The sequence below is a fragment of the Linepithema humile genome, chromosome 3 (assembly GCF_040581485.1).
Source record: "Linepithema humile isolate Giens D197 chromosome 3, Lhum_UNIL_v1.0, whole genome shotgun sequence".
NCBI classification, from domain to species: Eukaryota; Metazoa; Arthropoda; class Insecta; order Hymenoptera; family Formicidae; genus Linepithema; species Linepithema humile.
In genome coordinates, this window is record NC_090130.1 from 22,409,225 (window position 1) to 22,431,259 (window position 22,035).

General features: G+C 39.5%; 1 protein-coding gene across 3 annotated transcripts in view; it reads right to left on the bottom strand.

Moving 5' to 3' along the window:
* hth (homothorax) overlaps window positions 1-22,035 on the bottom strand; it is a 379,079-nt gene that overhangs the window by 351,348 nt on the left and 5,696 nt on the right. For all 3 annotated transcript variants that reach the window (XM_012361399.2, XM_067352622.1, XM_067352623.1), the window contains exons 2-3: window positions 15,772-16,028; window positions 8,747-8,888 (exon numbers count right to left, since the gene is read on the bottom strand). In XM_012361399.2, the coding sequence (XP_012216822.1) occupies window positions 8,747-8,888; window positions 15,772-16,028 (399 nt within the window). The remainder of the gene's footprint in view (window positions 1-8,746; window positions 8,889-15,771; window positions 16,029-22,035) is intronic.

Genomic DNA, 22,035 nt, shown 5'->3' on the forward strand with positions numbered 1-22,035 from the left:
GCAATGGAGGAGCAGAGGGTATTGAAATTCTCAGGCATTTTCACGGCGCCGCGCGCAATGCCGATCGGAAACAGAACTACTTCTGAATTGGCATTCGGATTTCTCAACGAAAGATATGGAAGGAAGAACGGCGAAACAAATCTCGTTGGTGACGGTGTTCGATCTCGTGAAATCCACGAGACAGGCGAGCTATGCTTTTCGACGTCAGATCGAACGATAAGATCAGATCTTATGCGAAATATTGTTAGTTCTCCACGGGGCCAATTATTTTTGTCGCTGAGAAAGAAAATGCCGGCTATATCATAATAAATTAATTACCAAATAAATATACATTGTTTCGTACAATTTTTTTACCCTTCTTTTATTTTTATTTCATAAAAAATTAATGCAACATTCTCGGAATGCTATTACTTAATGAATATGTGAACAGTCCTAAAGACACAACGAGGCATCTCTTGAAGAAAAAATAACTTTTCTTACGGTGTCGAGTATCCGAGGAGTCAAGAAACGTGAGATTTAGTCAGGAGCGTCTTCTATGAAAGAAAGAGACTGGATAATGAAATATTGTCCGCACGCATAAATTCCCAGGCAAGAGCGCGTATTCATGAGCCGGAATTCTGAATGGGAGTCTTCGAGCTCTTCTGTTCCAGTGTATAGGTAATGAAGGCGTCTCGTGCGACAAAAATACTGTCAACTGTTCGTACGGGGAGGGTAGAAAGAGAGGACTAGTTCTTGCGCTGCCCTGTCATCGTGCTTTTTCGACGGTTCCCGAGCAACGAGATAGCGCCATGCAGGTAGGCAAGATTACAAATTGTAAACAGTCCGCTCTGTTTTCTACCCAGCTGCCTCCTCTTCTCCTCTCCGCGCCACTTCTCGTGGTTCTTTGCACATCGTTTTTCCCAAAACGGTACAATTGCATCGTTTCTCCCGACAGTCCTTCATGCACTAGCACGTGCTGACGCATTTGTAAGAAAGTTGGCAGCAGCCCATGGCGTAAAAAGAGCCATTCGGCCGTTCGAGAGAGTAATGTTGAGAAAAAGAAAAAAAAGTTAGCCAGCGTTTAACTCGATAATGAGTGCGCAGCGTTTCACCTAGTTTATAGCACAAAAAATTTATTTATAAGTGTACAAAACAGTACTGAAAACAATTTATTGCAATAGTGAAACAGTGACAACGAAATGCAAAATCCTGTAGAAGAAGAAATATATGATAGCGTGGCGTAGGAAATCGACCGCTCGCGCGAGAATATTCGAGAAGAAAACAAACATCGATAGATGCGTATAGAAACGTCAGCATTTGCTAGCTGTCGGGCGCATAACTCAGCGCGGTGAAGGCGATAAAAATATTGTGCAATAATATTTAGAGAATGCTTTCGTTCCGGCACGCGGGATATCTGTTCGGGGGCGACCTCATACGCACGTACGTGCACCACATGGAGGGAAATACGCGTGCACATGTATTGCGAACGTTAGCGTTAAGCCTTTCGTGGTGTAGCCGATCCTGCCGAGAGATATACGAAGCAGCTGCTTTGGAGGCTGCTGCTGTTGCTACTGCTATTGCTGCTGTCTTGCTTCTGTTATTACTGCCACCTTCTCAAACCCTTCTAAGCCCTTCAAACTTTTCCCCTTTTCAACAATTCGAAAATTCTATGCAGGTCAAAATATGTGTCTCAACATATGATATGAATGAAAAATTGTCTAGTTGTTTTCATCTACTTTTTAATGTATTTTTTCTTAATTATTCTACACAACCTTTTTTAATATATTTTCTCTTATTCGAATTAATTAATTTTTATATTTAATTATCTTTTTCTCTAATCAATATAATTGATTTGTTACGCTTTAAAAAATTATTATATTAGCTTATTAATTAATAAATCAAAATAAATAACTACATTAATTTACATAAACTTTCTAATTAATTTTATATCTTATTATTTATATATATATATAATTACAGCTATAATTTCTTATATAAAAAAAATAAAAGTAATCTTTTTCATATTTTTATCTCAAATAAAAATCAATTAATTGTAAGATGAAGCATCACAATATACATATATAGTATTCTTCAACAATGCTATCTCAATTAACATTTGGCATTACTGTCGCAATTTTTAATAATTACAAAAATAATAACGCACATGGACGACAAAATATTACTGTAGAAGTCTTCCAGAGCAATAACTTTCACTTTCTCCGAAATCCAGAATTCGGTTTGGACACGAACCCTCGGATATAGAAAGTAAAATCGTGCGTAACGAAAGAAGGAGAATATGCTCTCAAATACGACAAAACTACTTATAGAAGATAGATTTCTAATAGAGGAGGATAACAGATTGCGAACAATAGATTTTGTTACGCTTGTGAAAAAGTAATTTCACGCTTGCAAAAAACAATAAATTTATTAAACAAAAATTTCCAAAAATTTTCAAAGCCCAAGCATTCAAGGATTATTTCCAGTTTTACAAAAATTAAGCATGCTAAGATAACTAACATAATAATTTTTTGTTGCATGCAAATAGGTTTAGTAACCTTGAAGGGAAAGCATTCTACACAATGTTAGACCTGACTTCGACTTTCAAGTGTACGCAAAAAATGTAAGAAATCTAAAACTTTTTTTCGCCAAGTATACGCAGCAGGCATCAATAATGCCTTTTACTTCAAAACTTTTCAAATTTTTTATATGTCGTGTCGAGAAATTTGTCATGTCTCAGAACTATGTTTGATAGATTGACATCTTTAATCATGTGTAAAAGGTTAAACCAAAATAATAACAAAAAATACATACAACAAATACACAAATATTTAAATATAATGCATTTATTTAAATTAATACTAATTAATGCGACCTAAAAAGTACTAAATCGAAAGTGTAAGACATTATTGATGTTAATGTAGATATCAATCTTTGTTTACACATCTTAACTATTCGCGTAATAAATATTTCATGTATTTCGAATACTCTCTTCGAAAGTGAAGACAGTGTGACATAATCGAAAGATATAATACTTTCTGTGAAGTTTACTTCTGTATTTTATATCCAAGTTTGCAAAATGTCATCCGCTCTCAAAATACTTTCCACATATATCTAACTGACACGATGATAAACTACCCGAACATCTGAAGTACTAAATATAATTTAATGCTTTGATACAAACGACAGCAATTAAATTAGCGATAGCAAATAAATGACTCTAAATGTTACGAATATCCGCACGGCGTTTTTGCAAACGACACGACATGAGCGACGTGCTAAGCTGTGAAAAGGAGAAAGAGAACCGACATAACGCGTGATACCGCGTGATTGCTATCGCGTGGTAACACACGTCAAAACGAGGAGGTATTTATGTTAGAATGCGATAATTGCAAAATTGTAGCCCGGCAAGACCGCTGGCAATAGGTGCGCGGCTCATAACAACAGAATTAACCGTGTAGACACGCTTGGCGTTGAAACAATTAAAACAGGAAATCTGAAATTGATAAGAAACAATTCCACATATAGAATCTATAAAATTTAAATTTGCAGGGAATTAAAATCTTGATAAGATTTTGTTTCATATTTCATAAATATTTATACCAACATGTGTATATATTTTATTTTTTACCTTTACATTAATCAAAATCGGAATTTTAAATTAATTAAAAAATGTATTTAACATTAAAGTAATGTAATTTCTCTCGACTACAAATTTATTAATAAATATCTCGGGTCGATCTATTTTAATTAAAAATCTTATTAAACGTTATTTTCTTATTAAACGTTATTTTCTTTTTATTACAGTTTAATATTTGACTAACATAAGAGAGAGAACGTTTCTATAATATATTAAAATTTTATTATACCATTACTATATAGCGGTGTGATCGTTGTAGCTATAGTCCAAATCACCAATGACATTGCGATGACGTCAGGAAATGGAAAACCGGTCCGAGCGCAAGTATATCCGCACTAGCGAGCCTTATGCGGTTTCGTTTCGTTAATTGCTCTCGTGCCTTTGTTAAAACCGAGGCATCGCGATGGAATACCGTTTCTCGTAATGACTCTTTAAGAGGATTAACATGCTTTGTTGATCAACTTGCTTTGTAAAAAATATTCTACTCTTTTAAGTAACATTTATATACATAAAAAAAGAATGGAAAAAATATTTGCACTGTTTTTTACATCGCGAACATATAGAGACATTATTTTCATATCTCAATGTAAAAATAATGTTATGAATGTAGCATTTACAGCATCTTTTAAACATCAAGTTTTTTCGACTCGTGCAGCCCAACAGAAAAAAAGTGAATGAATGTCGGAGACGGAAGAAAGAACTTATGTTCAAGCTAAACGCGTTTGTCTCGTAGTCGCCATTAGGCAGCGCATCAACGCGGGGGTGGCATTTTATGAGGGCTTAATATTCCCGGAGGTGCATCCTAATTGTACCAATAAATCCCGATAAGATCCTTCTTCTCTCTCGCTTGGTTCTTTCGGTGGGTCTGTGAACACGACGAATCGCGACGTCGTGAGTGCACGCACGCCCACGTCTCTGTATTCACCGCTTTGGCAGTTTCGACTCATTGTTCAAAATGCTATTACACTACTGGGATACGGAATACGTTCTACTCGTGGCTAATAGAATCAATATATCATACTTGTACATTTGCAATGCACATATTAAATAGTTAAGTTTGTCAAAGAATTAATTTAACATGAATAAATCGCGTTCTAAGGCTTGTATATACACATGTATATTGAACAGTCGCCTCTCAGTCGAAATCTCTGCCACAAATAGCACCACCAGTAATATATTAATTTTAAGTAGATCTGTGTTATTACAATTAGTCATTAATAATCATTTCTCGTATAACAAATGTTAAATTTATATCTTTGTAAATAGCTGAGAAGTCTTTGCACACAAGGACAGTTAAGCGAGCATCGCGACGCTCATTTGACCGGTCGGATTTAAAAAGATAATGCGCCACCGACGAAGGCGACGAAGCGCGAGTAATTTTTTCGAAGCAGTCGCCGAGGATGATCGCGAAAAAAAGCGAGATGCCTCTTTTGGCGGATGAAAAAAAAGGCGCAACAAAGGCACGGCGCAACGCGGCGCAGCGGGATACGACCGATGGCACGTTGCAGCCAGACAACGACGTCGAAGGCAGCGGAGTATACGCGCGAACCGAAGGGAGAAGAAGATGGTGAGGGGTTTTCGACGAGCGCAAGGGGAGGAGAGAGAGCGAACGCAAAAGGGCAGAAGGGGGGTACGGAAGACTGGAGCATCGCGGCCCCATAGGGCACACGATGCGTGGACCGCAGGGGGGAGGGGACCCATAAAGGGGGGGATAATAGTGGACCCATTGAATAGATCAATTTACAATGGCAGAAAATGAGCAGCTCTTTCCCCTCTTTCTCTCTCTCTCTCTCATCCCGTACCCCTCCGACTCCCTCCCATTGCCATCGCTGGCTCGACTCTCCACGCTTCGGCGCTTCTCACGACTCGACGGTCGCTGTAGTCGGGCCCCGACTGAGGATCACGCATGCGTTGCGTCTTGCAGCGGCCATAACGCATGTGTGCACGCACGCACGCATGGTACGACACGCAACGAAACGCGAAATAATCCCGCGCGCAGCGTGCGGCCCTTTTGTGATTCGGCCCTATCGCCGCGGCGGTACCAACACACGGGGGAGAGGGGGACACAGAAGGGTACGAGAGAGAGCACGTCTCGCATGGCACGCCTCAAAAACCGCCGCAAGAGGATTGTCACCTGCTTATCTGCCGACGTTCATCGTCGCGTGTGAGAGATCTACGCGCCTAGTGACGGCCTTCAAAGGCAATGCTTGCTTGAATATCGATGCTGGCGAAGTGTTGATATGTTGAATGAATGTATAGTGCATCCGACGCGCGATGCACTCTCGTATAAAAGAAGTTACAAGTAACTATACTGGACATTTGACATTCATGCTGCAAGTGTTCGATATTTCTGATAGAGAAGGCTATCGTGATCGATAGAGAACGGAAGAATGTGCGTCCAATTTAATTTGACAGTCAAATATTCCAATCTCGAATTAGCGCGATCGCTCGAACGCACGATAGCGCGCAAACAAAAATCCGTCCATGTGGCGCGCGTGACTTCATATCGACGCGCGACGATATATTCGAGAGGATTCGCGACGGAGACTATTATCCGCCGAACATAATTTGTTTATCTACTCCGGTACGCAGTCGTAATCTCGGAATTAACGCGAATATGTACGTGACGATGGACGCGAATGGCCTTCTGCGGCGCGTTAAGCCGCCACTAGTCGCGAATTTCAGATACGCGATTTTATTGGTATTCGAATGTGTGCAGAGAAGGGAGAACCAATTGTATGATCAATGTAAGTTAAAACAGAGACCTGGACTGAGTCTCTTATGAATAATCAATTTAAAATGTAAAATGTAAAATGTATTCTTTAAATCTTTGCAAAATTATGCTGTGCAAATCATGATAACATAAAATTACGAATATTTCTCAAATTATTTTGATAAATAATTTAAGCAAAAATTAACGTATTATTCGTAAAAAGAACACCAGAATATCTCTTATAAAGATAATAATCAGTTAAGATATAAACTAATCGTAAATATCTCAAGTAACGTAGATTTTATACAATGACTCCAGACACTCGAAACAAAGACGTGATAAAATGCAACACTTTCTGTTAATCACATTATATTATCATTTAATTTCTTACTTGTTATCATTAACTTCAGATTTATTAAAACAGAATATAAAGAAAGGAATGCTTGACTATTAATTTTCACCTCGGAATACAGAGAAATTTAATTATGGTCGAATTCACCGCATAGCTAAGAGAAAAAAAGGAAAATATTTAAATAAAAGACACGTAGCATCATTGCGAAATAAACGTCCGTAGTCATGAGCATTATATTTCGGTGCGCGTTTTGAAATGTACCTTATAGCGTGCCTTATTAAGATGCAAATGTCATGTCAGTTTCATAACGCCGGCGGAATCTTCGAAGGTGTACCGGTGTAATAACGTCGACGCACTCGTAGATAAATAACAGAAACGCGGGATTCGCAATTTCGCAAATTTCGCCGTGCTATGCGCATCGAGAAGCGAGAAACATTTTGTATTTAAAATAATATTTTCAAAAAAAAGGCAACGTTTAATTATTTCAGGAATCTAGATACGGCGAAAATTTGGAGCGTTATCGCCTGGAACTTTTTGGCAGCAACGCGGCAGAACAATGTATACAGCCTACCTTATCCTACCTCGCGCCGGAGCTTAATTCTTATCGTTATCTCGGCATAGCGTTGCTACCGTATTACCGACACCCTATATTTAGACGTAAGACGAATTTTTTTTCTCTTTCAGCAGCAGTGACGCACGAACGCAATCGCGTGACGTAAAGCATTCGCGAAAATTCTTGCAATCGCGTATCTATTGTACTCCACTGCAGAATGATACTCTTAAAAGGCGTTACCTCGGTTAGGAATTTTAATTAACGTGTGATACGAAATGCTACTGTATACCGACGGTCGAACGCATAATGCTATATGAAAATAACTGTGGAAGGATTATAGCTATCTAACGGTGCAGTCGATAGACCTCTCAATCTAAATGTGCTGAATTCGTTTGCATAGGTTCACCATAAGCAAACGAGCACGATAACATTTTTATTACCCGTTCTATCGCCTCGGCTTAATGTGCTGCCGTTAAAATTCTACAAAATTATGAAAAAAAAAAAAAAAACAGACAGAACCGAATAAATTTCTCATTATTGCTCAATCCAAAATATTGCTTTCAACTCTTATTTAAATGCAGAATCTTCAACACCTATAAGATATATATATATATATATATATATATGCAAATTATATATGTAAAGTTTAATACGCTTAGCCACGTAAATTATTAATTAGTTCGATATTTTCAAAGAAGACCAATGTCACTTTGCGGCACAAAAATAGCAGGGAGGAAATGTGACACCTACCGATATGGAATCGTCGTTCACCTGCTTTACAGCCACGGAATAACATTAGCCGTTCTAGTTCTCGAATATCGCGTTATCGATGCAAATGTTCGTAGCGGCCAAATTGTCTTTAGAAAGCACGCGGAAACGCGCGCTTCGACCTAAGCTTCTAAGACTTTCGAGCGGACCTACGTGCGCGATTCGGCACGCAGACGACGAAATGGTATGTTTTAAAAGGTCCAAATCGTTTCACGGCATGTGGCCCCGTAGGCTCTCGAGTTACCTACGCGTGTCCTTGGGGGGACCTGCCTCAGGTGAGCCACTAGAGGGAAAGAAAAAATAGGAAGCAAGGGAAAGGAAAAAACGCGCTCACGCGCCCGAACGGTCGAGTGAGCCTCGTTGCTAGCAGAGTCCGTATACCCAGAGCCTGGGCCTTCTCAACGGTAATCCTAAAAATAAGTCCCATGGATAGGCAGGGCTCTTCTCCTCTATGGCCTAAGACAGCGAAGTTCTCGTGCGTGAATCTACTGTTTCAAGACGAACCGCGCGCCCTCGTGACTCATGCGAATACTCCCGAATCGCTTCGGGACATTCTCTCACGGAAGAATTGCGCGACAGTTCGGCGAATAAAACGGCAGAATTTTGTCAAAAAAAAGCGCCCCGTAATTATTATTTATTAACCGCTTAGAAACTTTTTGTTATTTTTGTACCGCAAGCTAAGTTCAATCGTATTCATATCGTAAATGATCATTTTTTAAAGTTAACTGTTTTCTATAAACTCACCTGTTTTGAAAAAACTGCAATGTCCTCGTTGAAGCTTTCTGACGAGCAGACGTCGCCGCCCGCTACACCGGGTTCACGCGGCGTACACGTTGCCAATTCGCACTTTTCAAATATGAGTGCGAGAAGCGGGAACAAAGGGTGTCTGAAAGAAGAAGCGAGAGAATACGTTTAAAGATAACGAATATTACGCATAGGCGAGCAAAACCGCGAACGGCAGATATTACGCTAACGAAGCGCACGAACGGGACTAAATCGCGCAGTCGTTTCGCAAAGCAGCGCCGCTCTCGGTAGGCATGTTAATTAAGGCCGCACTCTTTCGAGCTTCTGGCCGGCGGACCCGATTCGTTTCTGCGAAGAGACGATAAATTATTATCCGATGTTCGCGATATTATATAACGAGCATCGTGTGCTTGCGAAAGGAGGCGCGAAAATCTCGTGGCAGAACCAACTCGACATTCTTGGTGTAATTAATCGACATCAGTAATTAGTAGGCGCTACGCTACGAACGTAAAAAGATATCAACGCGCCTTTTTTTTGCGACAGCAAAAAGCTTAGAACGATAGAATGGCACGCTAGTTGCGGACTTGATTCCTACACCGAAGAGCTCTCTTTACGAGTATTCTGAATGTCCGTCTGCCGGATGTCCGTAAATAGCGTTTCTCGAATCGTCGAGGCGTGGTCCGTGTGAAAAAGCGATCCGGATCGACACAAAGTTCCGTCCGCGCGGCGGTAGACCGGCCGTGCGTTTTTCTCTTATCCGCGTTGCGTTTTTCTCTTATCCGCGCGTGACCGACGAGGTGGGCCGCCTGTTAGCGCTACGAGGACGCAATTAACTCGGACAACCGTGGTGGCAGAAGAAGCGAAATCCAGCGTGAAGTGCTTAACCGAAAAGCAGCAGACTCTTCTGCCATCCGCGTGGAAAAAATGATTCCGACGCCTTCGTGCGAGAACTAGGAGTCGCTCTCCCCTCATTTTGTTACGCGAGAAAATGTTGTGAACACACTTTATCTTTGAGCTACAATATTTTTTGTTCTCATTCCAAGATGTTGATTATATTTTTATGTAAATTTATTGTTACTATATGTTCCTCGTGGTAAATAATTTTCTATCATATTAATTGCGTTTGCAATATATATCATTTTGTTATCATTTGTATTGCGTAAATGATTTAATTTTATCCATCCATGTGGAACACAATAAAAGATGGTCAATTTCTATAATACTACACTTTTTTTCTTTTCTAGTTCAACTGTTCCGCCCATATAAGACTTTGACGTAGTAAGTATATCCGCATAAGTATATCCGCGGATAAATTAAACAATGACGAAGAACGATCGATAATACGAAACGTATCCCCCTTGTGAATAACAGCCAGTTACTTATAGTATAATAAACGCGTTCGTTGAGAAACTGCAAATTTGATGGGTGGAATACGCTAAATAATGAAAGCAGTCGTGTTTTTACTTTTTTTTTCTAAGTTAGTCCACGTTAGCCGTACGTTCACATCGATCGCGATAGATCGAGACACTCGTCTAAAAACACAACTCAGAGTTTTTGGCTACCATTATAAATCAATATGAGTTATTCATATAAAATTAATTTAATCTATTTTTTCTAGTAAAAAAAGTAGACAACATAAAACAATATATTCATTAAAAAATATTGCGCAATAATAAAAATAAGATCAATGCAGGTTTTTTAAAATTGGCGTAAGAAAAAAAATGAAGAAATTGTCGCACCGTTCGATATACACGTATAATGTTCTTCTGCACGCGTACAGGCGTGTGTTACGCACAAAGTGCGTCAACGCGGTATTAGGGGGATAAGATAAGATTAGGACAGTGGCGGTGCAACAATATTGCAAGCAGGGCCTTAACATCGAGGTTTAAAGTCCATCACAACTCCGCGACAATCTGGAAACAATTATTTACGCGTTGGGAGTGCATGTAACGACACACTAACGCTAACATACACGCGCACAAATATGCACAAGTTTTTGCGAATGTGCAGCTTCGTAATCGATATTAACATTTATGTTACATTGTTAAATTGCTTACATAAAATTTAACCTTAGAGCGACGTGAGGAAAACGAACATATTTATTCCGACTATGCAAATATTGCCGACGTCATTCTGAAGTTAAACGAAGCTTACATCAACTTCTAATTTACACTCATATCATTAACATTTTATGTTAGAATTTGTCAAAGTAGCGAGCACGAGCAGTCGTATGTAAATTACTTCTTTAAAGGCATAGGTGGACAAGAGATGATAAGAGTCTACATATAAGTCTAAATACACAATCCAGCAAAATAAATTTTCACAAAACAACATATTTAATTTGTACGTACTTCGAAACAAATGTTACAAAATATTCTATTGCGAACGACATTGCTAATAGAATAAATTACGCAATTGAAATATTATAACAAAAGATTCTTATGTACATTAATTTTCTTCATTTTTTACAGCGCAAGATTTTCACAATTAACAAAAGCAAAAAAAAATTTGAAATACGGTGGTTTTGCATTCTAACAAATCTAAACATCAGTATAAAAGTTTATTTCTACACGTGTTTGACAACGCCTGTTGGAAGCGACCAATGACACGGATTTTTAGCTCGCGGCTCGTCTCGTCCCATGAAGTTATACAATTTCAAAGACGGCAATGAAACCTTAGAGGGGTCCCGGCTCTCTAAAAGTTTGAGTAAGAGAAAAAGAGAGAAAAAGAGAAAGAGAAGAGAAAAGAGAGAGAGAGAGAAAGAGAGAGCGCGCGATGCGAACATGGTAGCAGCCAAGGTGGAGGCGTTGTGTGCGCATGGTAGCGGGTCGCGTCTCGCGGCGTGGCGGACATAAAACGATTCGGAACGAATTTCGACAAATTGACGTGGCCGCCGCGAGCAACGTACTCTCCTGCGCGCCAACCTAACCGAACCAAGCCAAGGTACCGACCGGGCAAAAAAGTCCCGGTCGACCTCACCCCTTTTGCCCGCCACCACCGCGGTGTGGCCTTAGCTAGCGGTCTTTTTTCCTTGCTTTCTCCTCGTCCATATCTCTATCGCCTCTACCTGCCGCGACTCCTCCTCGGATTCTACCCGGTCTACCGACCGTCCACCGCCGGCTAATCGATTTATAACGCAACGTCGCGCGGTAATTGTTAATTTAGATTTTTCGCGCCCTCAACCGAGTACCGAGAGAGCCCTTCCGTCTTTCTTTTGCGCTTCTAATGAGAAACGAAGACGGCCTAACGCGATTCACGAGGAGATCGTCCTCGAGGAGATTAGAAGACACTTAAAAAAAATTACGCGGCGCAAAGTGATCGTCTTTGGTAGTGCAAACTCACTCCCGCGTAGGATGCGCGATTCCCGGCACTCGGAGAAATCGCGATCTCGTCGATCTCTTTCAGCGTTTTCTCAGACCTTGCGAGACTAATCGGATGCCACCTGTGCAGTTTCCCGTTTCGTACGCGGTCAGGAAAACCACCGAGCGCGTTACGGACCGCGATTGAGTGCGGCGCGCTTTAAGTGCGCGTTTCTTTAAAATGTGGTCGGACGCGGCGTAACAACAAAGTGCAACGTCGATGACAAACGATGGGCAGAAACGAGGTGTCGGAATGACGGAACCGCAAAAGGTAATGATATGATTGGGCCGTTGTGCGCCGTACGGGGGATGTTTGCGGTTTTGTGGTTTCCGCCCCTCGAATCGACGCCTCTTCCCTCTCTTTCTCTCTCTCTCTCTCTCTCTTTACCTCCCCCGCTCTCTTTCCACCAACTCTTATTGTTGCGCGCGGGCATCGTTGATTTCACACCGCGTCGCGGTTTACGATTCGTTAAACGACAGGAACGCGTTCTCGCGTGCACGGCTTAATTTCGTTAACAGCGCCTTAATTTCTAGTACGCTTTTCGATTTTGCGCGAATACGCGAACGGTGATCGTAATAATGGACGCGCGAGTAACTGTAACAATCAAACGTAAAATGCGAGTCATCGAAGTCGAAATAGTAGAACACGAAAAAAAAGGATTGAAGTAAAGAGAGACTCAAGGATAAAAATAAGCGTAATTACTCCAATTTGCCGTCACTTACAAACGTCACAGTTTATAAAGCACTCCAACTAATGGCTAATTTCTACCTACAGAGGCGAGATTACTTACAATTTACAGGTGTATTATAAATCAATTGGTTATGCTTATTAACCGAATCAAGGGATATATGTCTTCATATAATAAAAAAACATAAATTACGATCTCTCGTAAAATATTTTGTCAAAAGGTAAATGATTTTACAATACAATGATACAAAACTTTACATTCCTGGTTTTCAGAGTTTATGATAATAAAATGCGTAAAATGCTATAAGTAGTAGTCAAGGTAAAATGTTAACTTTCCATATTCCGAAAAACTTTATAGCTCCTTGTAAACGCGTTAGAAACGCAGGTATCTAAACGCAGGTCTTAAACGAAGGCTAGTGTTCGCTTTTTTTTTTGTAAAACAATATGTGTGATTTATTAATTATTTCCTTAATCGATCAATGATTGAGTGATACTACTCTTCCATCCATCAAGCGATAAATTGTCGCGTGGATTTGCGTAAGAGATTCACGAAACGTCTAATCCATAAACGACCGAGTCGATCAGACTCCTTGCATAAGGCGCCGAGATTCCAGTGATTGGTGAAGTTTGTCTTCGCACACATCCGGTTCTTACGTAAAACTTCAGAAGAAAAGAATTGTCGTCAATAAAAAAATCATCAAATACAAAGTTCTTTTTCATTATTAGCTCAAAGGTTTATGATGCCATCTCTTACAGAATATGTAATATTGTACCAATCACCAAATAAAAAAATATTAAAAGATAAATATATACATAATCACTTAAATTTTACTCTTAAAAAAATATAGCAGAACAAATTTGTTGCTAAAACATAACATAAAAAATTTATTTGTTACTAAAAAATATTTTATATATACATACTAAAAAATACTGTTATTACTTCTGTTATTTAAAAAATATTCGCGCGTTTATTTTTACATATTTATCTGTAGAACTTGTTTTTGAAAAGTTATCTTAATGGAACATCTTAAAACGTTTCTGACTTTTTTTCTATTTGTTGTGTCTCATTACATTCGAGTGCAAGTAGCATTAATTTCCTCGCACGTGGAAAGCTACATGCGCTTTGCTAGAGGAATTAATCGATCTGGACAAAAATGGTCATAGACTCTGTTATCGAACGACTCAATCTGATCCTGCCAAAAACGTATTCTACAGATCAAGATTACTTTGTATAGGCACGAGTATTTTTAGCATCTAGACTTTTTTTATTGCAATAGAAAAACGCACATGCTGATATCATAGGCATTTCCAAAATTAATCCAAGTAAAGAAGGAAAAAATTACAATCTATATTTTTAAAGATTCTGAATTCATATTAAAACTTATATTAAACTGATAAAACTAAATATCCAATACTAATTTGTTTCTTTTCTCTTTTTTGGAAATAAAGATCAGATAATATCTGATTGGAGTTAATCTTCAAAAGAATTCAAATCTAAAATGTATATTGAAAATTAAAACAGAGCCTTTTCAGAGGTAAGAGAATGTGCGTAATCGCGCCGAGAGCGCTCCTTCCAGAGTAGTCCGCATGGCGACGGCGTTCCGAGAAAGTTGTGGAATCTCCTTCTCGGGTCGGGCCGGGGCACACGACGAATGGACAAATTACAGGGTGCACGGAATAATGAAGCTCCCGTTCTAGGACGTATACCAGAAATCGGGGCATCTCGCGGCTATAAATCACGCGGAACACGGCCGCTAAGTCGCTCCGTAAAACGACCAATTGACGTGTTTCAGCTCGTACGAACGATGATGCGCGTGGCACGAGCTCCGCCGCATAACTGCAGCGGTGATGATGCGAAGGAAAATAATAATGGGAATGTTAACAATGAGAAATAAGATATAGAAGATAAAAAGCACTATACATCTTGATTATTCAAGTCATTGCATATGTATATTGTAGACTTTACATAAAAGCCTGTTTTCTTCACTATCTTATAAAAAAAATTCAGCACTTTATAAAAAGGCTAAATTTCTTATATAAAATCGCTGAATGTATAAAAAGACAGTACATTTGTATTACTGTCAATCGAAAAATTCACATATGTAATGAAAAGGATTAACGAAGAAACTTGGTGTAAAAGCAGCACAATGCATTGTCGCGGAAGAACAGAAAATATCGTTAAGCCGGGGACAACTCGTTGAAACGTGGTTATCTGTCGAGTTAACCATATGGTAATGATATTCTGTCCGACTTTGCGATGTATCGCAAAAACGATATCGCGCATGATACGGAAAACTGAATACGGCGTTTCAAAATGTAACATCAATATTATTCGAAAGTGAGAACCCTAATGATACTTGCAAACTATTGATATTTTCTTTTCAATATTTCAGTCATTTAGCAACTTGACTTCTTACGTAATATTTTTTTATTTTTTTTTTTTTTTGCTAACAATTGCTATGTCTTTTTTTTAAAGCGGCAGAATAAATTGCAGCGATTCACCAATGACTTGTCCGTTACAAGCACGCACGCAAGTATGTAATTGAGGCAGGTCGGTTAGACGGACTTAGAAAATCAAATCGTTGCGATGAATTTATGTGCATTTCAAGTTCGTGCGCCCGCCGGCGCACCTGTTTTCCGAAATATTCCACGTAAATAGAATGCTTATCGGTCTATAAATACTTTTTCACAAATTTAAACGTAAAGTAATGGTGAAAACACGATACATATGTAATCGGCGATTATATATTAAACCCAATCGTGTGTGCGCACTTATATGCAAACTGATACAAAATTACGCCGCGCAAAATTAAAGGATCGTGACAGCCGAAAGTGCGCATAATTTCGTGATAAGCCGCATTTAAGTGTTATGTAACCGCGGCTCATTATCGCGCGCAATATACCGATCATCACTGCTTTGCGATGCGCTCAATACACTCCGATGAATAATAATACGAAATGTAGAAAATTCCACTCACCCATATATGGCGTCTTTGTCGCGTTTGTGGACATCGGGCACCGCAGATGCCGCTGCCGCGGCTGCTGCTGCGAGAACATGTTGCGGCTGAGGCGGAGGCGGTGGGTATTGAGGGTGGGCTGGACCCATACCTCCGAGATGTGGACTGTGATGGAGACCGGGAACTCCGCGGGCACTACCGTGTGGATCGTATAGCCCTGCGCCTCCACCGCCGCCACCGCCCTCGAGGTAGCCCCCGTGCAGCCCTCCATCATCGTACTGTAATTAGAAATGATAAAAATTACACAAAACTGAAATATATACGAGCTTTATGCACTTATCAATTACCTATTTTCGTTAAAAATGTTGCTTGTCGATAATTTCACATATATATATATACTCCTGATTTGGTATTAAAGTGTTGCATATTAGACGTTTGCAAATTAATCTAAGCTGACAAATGTTCTTTGCGCGAATATCTGCCACTTTGCTTTATAATATTGTACAATATCCGTGTTTCTTTCCTATCTAAATATAGACACTGTCTATTCTGGCGTTGGCTCATAAATTTAGAATCGCACGCTTGTAACGATTGACGCAAGGACTCGAAACGTACACGTGGATGGAGAACATTCAAAAGGTGACTCGGGACACAACTAGAATGTCATGTCTTTTTTTAAACAAAGACTAACAATCATAGTTGTGCGACATCAAGTTCGTAGAACTAATAGAAACGATTCTAGGACGTTATTCTAAAGACAGCGATACAGTGTGATATAGTGTCACTGCGGTCTGCGGATTTAGAAAATAAAGGTTTTCATGTCATCGGCACATTCAGAGTTTTATTTATCAATAATGATATATATAAACCGAAACAAATTATGTACGAGTTAGTAAAAATTACATTTGAAAAATTATACTATAAATAATTTTTAATTGACAAATGTTGATTTTAACTCTCCTTCTTAAATTTTTTTTTAATTTATGAAATATATTTAAAGATTATTTTTGTTCTACTCGTGCTGAAAATAATAAAGTACCTGATTATCGAAAAAAAGTAATTTTAGTTTACTATTATTATTTTCAGAAACACAGAAACACTTCTCAGAATTTTTATGTAAAATCAAGATTGACAACTTTTTCTTCGTTGCCTTATCACTGCTGAGAAAAAAAGCAAGATTTAATCGCCGCGGGAAAGACAATTAATTACGTACAACCGTACGACCGGTAATAAATAACCGCGGATTCAATTACGCCTAGTCGCGCCGACCTTACAGAATACCGCAAAAAAAAAGGGCAAGGCCTTGTGATTTCTAGTAATAAAGTTCGCGCGCTGATGCAAAACTGATGGATGACAAGCAAAGTGTACTAATTGCTAGACAAATTCGAACGCACAGCGTATGGACAAAATACCGGGAACTTGACGAATGGAAAGCCTCCAGACTCGCCTCAATCGATCGCGATCAATCGGTCGATCGAGAACGGAAGCAATGATTTTCCCGAGTCCTCCAAGCCCGCTTGTCACGGCAGTTTGCGCGGAAACGAAAGCAAGCCGATTATTATCGCTAATTGCTTAATTCTAGCTTCGAGTTCGGAATGCCGTGTAATTCCGTCGCGAAAACAAGAAGCAGCGGGAATTCGCAGTTACCAACCGGGCGGGAGGAGGGAATGTGTGCTCGATGCAATCCGGAAAAACGCAATTGTGCCCGTTACGAAGTGATACTGCAAAAATATCGAAAGTGTGTTCTGCAATCTGCGTTTTGCTTAATTTAATTCACCTTTGGCGCGATTCTGTTGTAAAAGCGGCAAAACGGAATTATTAACGTGTATGGAAATCGACTTGTGCGGAGAGAAAAAGTATGCCGAGTGCAACTACTACTGCAGCACGACGCTGTGGAAATATCGGGAGCAATATTTATACCAATTTGTAACTCTCGCTTAATTTGATTTACGCTCGCGCGGCGAATATGTCAAGATCGCGGTGGAGTTGCGAAAATTACGCGACGTGAATCAAATCGCCTGCTATCGCGCTTGAATTAATCCGATACACGCATTAAAGTCGCTCGAACGATCCGCTTCGAAGCAGAATGCGAGTATGGCGCGCCGGTTAAAATTCGTCCTTTCCAGCTGCGCGCAACGTCCTCGTTTTCGTATCGCATAAGCGTGGCGATAAAACATCGCGAAGAAGCGAACAAAGTGCTGAATTAATATAACCGATATCTTCATCGACATTTCACGTATTTACCGTACATCCCTGTGCGCTATATCATTTCTTACTTATTATTATTCTTGAATAATATTTAAATAAAACGTTGATTTCAAGATTGAAGATATTTTGATAAATTTGATGCATATATAAAATACTTTTTGTAAAAAGATTATTATTATCTTTTTCAATAATCTCAAGGATAATAAATGATAAGTAACGTTACGGTGAATTTTTTTATAAGCGCACAAAATAAATTACCTTTCAGTTATCATGAATATTCTTATTTTGTGCGGTTTCTTTATTCATTCTCGTACGCAAGTTCCATTAATTCGCGAAAAACGACGTAAAAGTGATTCTGGTAGCGCGCGAACGTGTCGCGTTTAGAATGCGACATCTCTCGTCGCGAAAGACTGAAAAAGGCAGTGGACAATAATTCACCGTCACGACAGTATAAAGATATCACTCAACGACCGAGCGGAATATCTTAAAGGGTAGTAGTAGAAAACGGGGTGAGAGGTTGTGTCTCTAGACATAATCATGGGAGCCTTGCGACGAACATCTACCGACGATGGAGCTCGTCGTCGTCGTCTTGGTCCACGTCAACGTCGCCAAGAAGATTCGCGACAAAGTCGGTTCGAGAACAGGAGCACACGCGCGCTACACAATACAATCGCTATTTGCGGACAGCCCCGTGCTAATTTGTGACCGAAACGGAGAAGTTACAGCGCGACGTCGAGACGATGTCGAGCTGTCACCGAGACGTTATTACACGCAACGAATGATGGACCGGCTTGACGTGGACGAGATATTTCCGGAAACGGCGGGAGCGACGAGTGGATTTTTAGTAATCCGAACAGATGTGGCTATAATCTTTTCGCAGTAAACTACTTCTCTCGCTTGTTGAATAAATTCAGCTAAGTTAATTTTTCCGAGCATATATTATATTAAATAATATACAACTGTCAAATGGACCACCTAACGAATGCCACATTCATGAAAATTCATACGGTTGCTGAGGTAGCGAATTATGTAGAATATAATGTTCACCCCGGACAAAAATTGAATAATGCATCCTAGGGTTAATACACGAGTTTGTCCTGTCACAGGGATTAATGCAAGACGCGAGAATTCCAACATATGGAAATGACGTTTTTGCATAAACAGCGCGCGCGGAGCAGTTTCGATTTCGCGTAGCCGCAACCGGCTCGGCAAGCCGGAGAATCGAGGGAAATTTAGCAAAGCCTGACAAACGATCGCCATTTATAAGTAGATAGGTCAAGGCGAGCGCTTAAGCGTCTCGGTATAAATTGCGAAAAAACGCAGCGGGAGAAGAAGGGGGCGGGGGAGGGAAGGAGAACAAGATGCGGCGTATTCGCTCCGTGATACTGTCAGCGATTATCTCCGGTTGAAAATATAAATCGGCAAAATACATCGCAAGCCGGCGGATCACCGCGAGGATTCAGAAAATTGCCGAGTGATGGAGGTGCCGCCGTCGGCGAATTTTGCGAGCCGACGAGGTAAACACCAATAACCCGACAGCATTGGTCCTCCGCCTCTCTCTCTCCCTCATCCTCTCTTTCTCTTTTTCATTTCTCTTTTCGCTTTTCCATTCCGCCTCTATCTTCGTTGCACCGCGCAGCCGGCGTCGAAATCAATTTTAAAATCGTATAAAACGTATCGCGCGAAGAAATATCGGAGGCGTCTCACCCGGCTATTAATCTCTCGCGAGAACGGTGTAATGCGAAAAATTTCGCTGAAAAGATTTCCAGGGAAAATAAAATTCGTTTCGATACCGTCAGAATTGTCATCACTTCGATAAAATTCCGAGAAATAATTTTTCGTTATTTTTCTAGACATATTATCCTTGATTTTATTTAAATTATATACTCTTTAACAACTCGACAGAACACGGCGGTAGCGCCAAGATTTCGCAGAAGAAAAAGCCAGACTCGATGGCGTTTAACGAAGCAAACTCACTTCGAAATCGGCAAGCATGTTCGCGAGCTCTCCATGTCAGCCATAATGTTTTATTTCGAAACAAACTTTTGCATCGAAATTTTCATTTGACATTTAGTGTCGACATAAAAATAAAACTCATTCACCAAGGGGGCAGGGGGGGGGGGAGAACCGCCTGGCATCAAATATAATCGAGATAGATTGATTATTATTTAACGCGCTAAATGACGATATACAATTCATAAAACTTCCGCCGATGTGCACTGATTACTGATATTGAACTATTTAAGAATGCTTTCATTATCAATATCGAAATTGGTCAACATATTTAAAAAAAAAAGAGAGAAATATATACCGATTAGTATTTATTTCGTTACAATCAATATTAGTATTTGGAATTGGAAACATCGTAATATCAATTTTACTTATTAAAAAAAACATTTTTTCCATAATTTTAGCTTTTTTTTATTTCGAACGAGATTCTGAAACATTTAACATTTCCTTCTTTCCATTTCATAGCTATATAAAAAGCGTACTACAGCTACACAAAGTATAATTACCACACACGACGGTAATTAGTTCGTTTGAAATTCAATTATCTCAAGTACTTTATATAAAATCAGATAAAGTTATCATAAGACAGCATCGTGCTATCTTTCATATCGTTTGCTTCATCATTTTAAAATAGAAAACCTAACGATAAAAATTACGATAGCATAAAACTTTGAATTGCCCTTAAATAACCACGCTATAACAAACAACAGTTTATTTTCAATCGCGATTATATTAAACGTCATTTTATGATACAGTTTACTTCCGTTTTTTTCAACCTGTCAAAATATATTAATTTTTTTCAACAAATCGTCATGTATATCTATTTTTCTGTCACAAGTTAACAGGTTTAAGTTTTACATCCTTTACAAAGATGACAATGTTGTACCTGTGAAGCTTAGCACAGGATTACACTCAGATAAAACCAACGATATGATTTTTGATCCACTGACTCGAGTTATTTCACGCATTCGAGATCCGTCTGACGGCAAGTTTATGGTAACGTTTGATCGTAGCAGCGATGCAACTGCTGAATTGTCACGGACATATTTTTGGAAAACAGAATTAGGCGCGTATGGAACGGCGCCCGCCGCGCGGCTCTAAATCGCAGGCACCGAGCCGAGTTAGGCCCATTTATCTCGCGCATGAATATGCCTAACGACTGTCCAGACGAAAAAGGAAAAAACGGCGGCGACGCGCCGCGCACAGCTAATGGAGAACGGCGAGAAATCGATACGACTTTAATCCGTAGGCTAAAGGCCGATATCCGCGGCAATCGGGAGAGCGAAAGTGATTGATGGATACCCATAAATACATAATCACGGCTCATTCGGCGGCGGTACAGCGCCGACGGACGACGAAAAATCGGGTACACTTCATTGTCAAAGAAGAGCCGTCTGCCAGGCCAGAATTTTTAATCCGCGCTATCGCATTACACGGATTTCCTCACCGAAATATACGCATCGCTAACACAAAACGAATCCTTACCCCTTCTTATCCTTTATGTTTCTTAGCTCTAATTACCGGAACGCGAAAGAACAAATACAAAATAATATAAAACTGTATAGAAATAAATAACAGGCTTAGAACACATGTAAAAGATAATAATCTTTTAAAATCTGATTTTAGAAGGAGACTCGTAATACATAGATATTTTTACATTTTGAAATGTTTGTAGAACAGATCAAAATTGCAAAAGGCTTTACAAGTGATATTTCAAGCAATAAAAAGTATAAAATACCTAGAATTCGGAACATATCATATTTCTCACAATCAGCGTAACCTCGCTCATTAAAATATATATTAATGGAACAATCTAGATATAACGCTCAGAGTAAACAAAATTAAAAATCAGTAAAACTGCTAGTAATCCCGAATAAATTTGATGCTTATCACATTTACGACCATTTGTATTAATATCGTGATATTCAGGGGCAGATTAAAAGTTTTCAGAGAGGCAATTCTCCGACAGTTGCGCGTGTCTAGTATTCATCATGTTTCATCGATATTTCTCAATCTCCGTGCAAAGTTACTGATGAAAAAAATTTATGAGTTAAAAACCACGTTTTG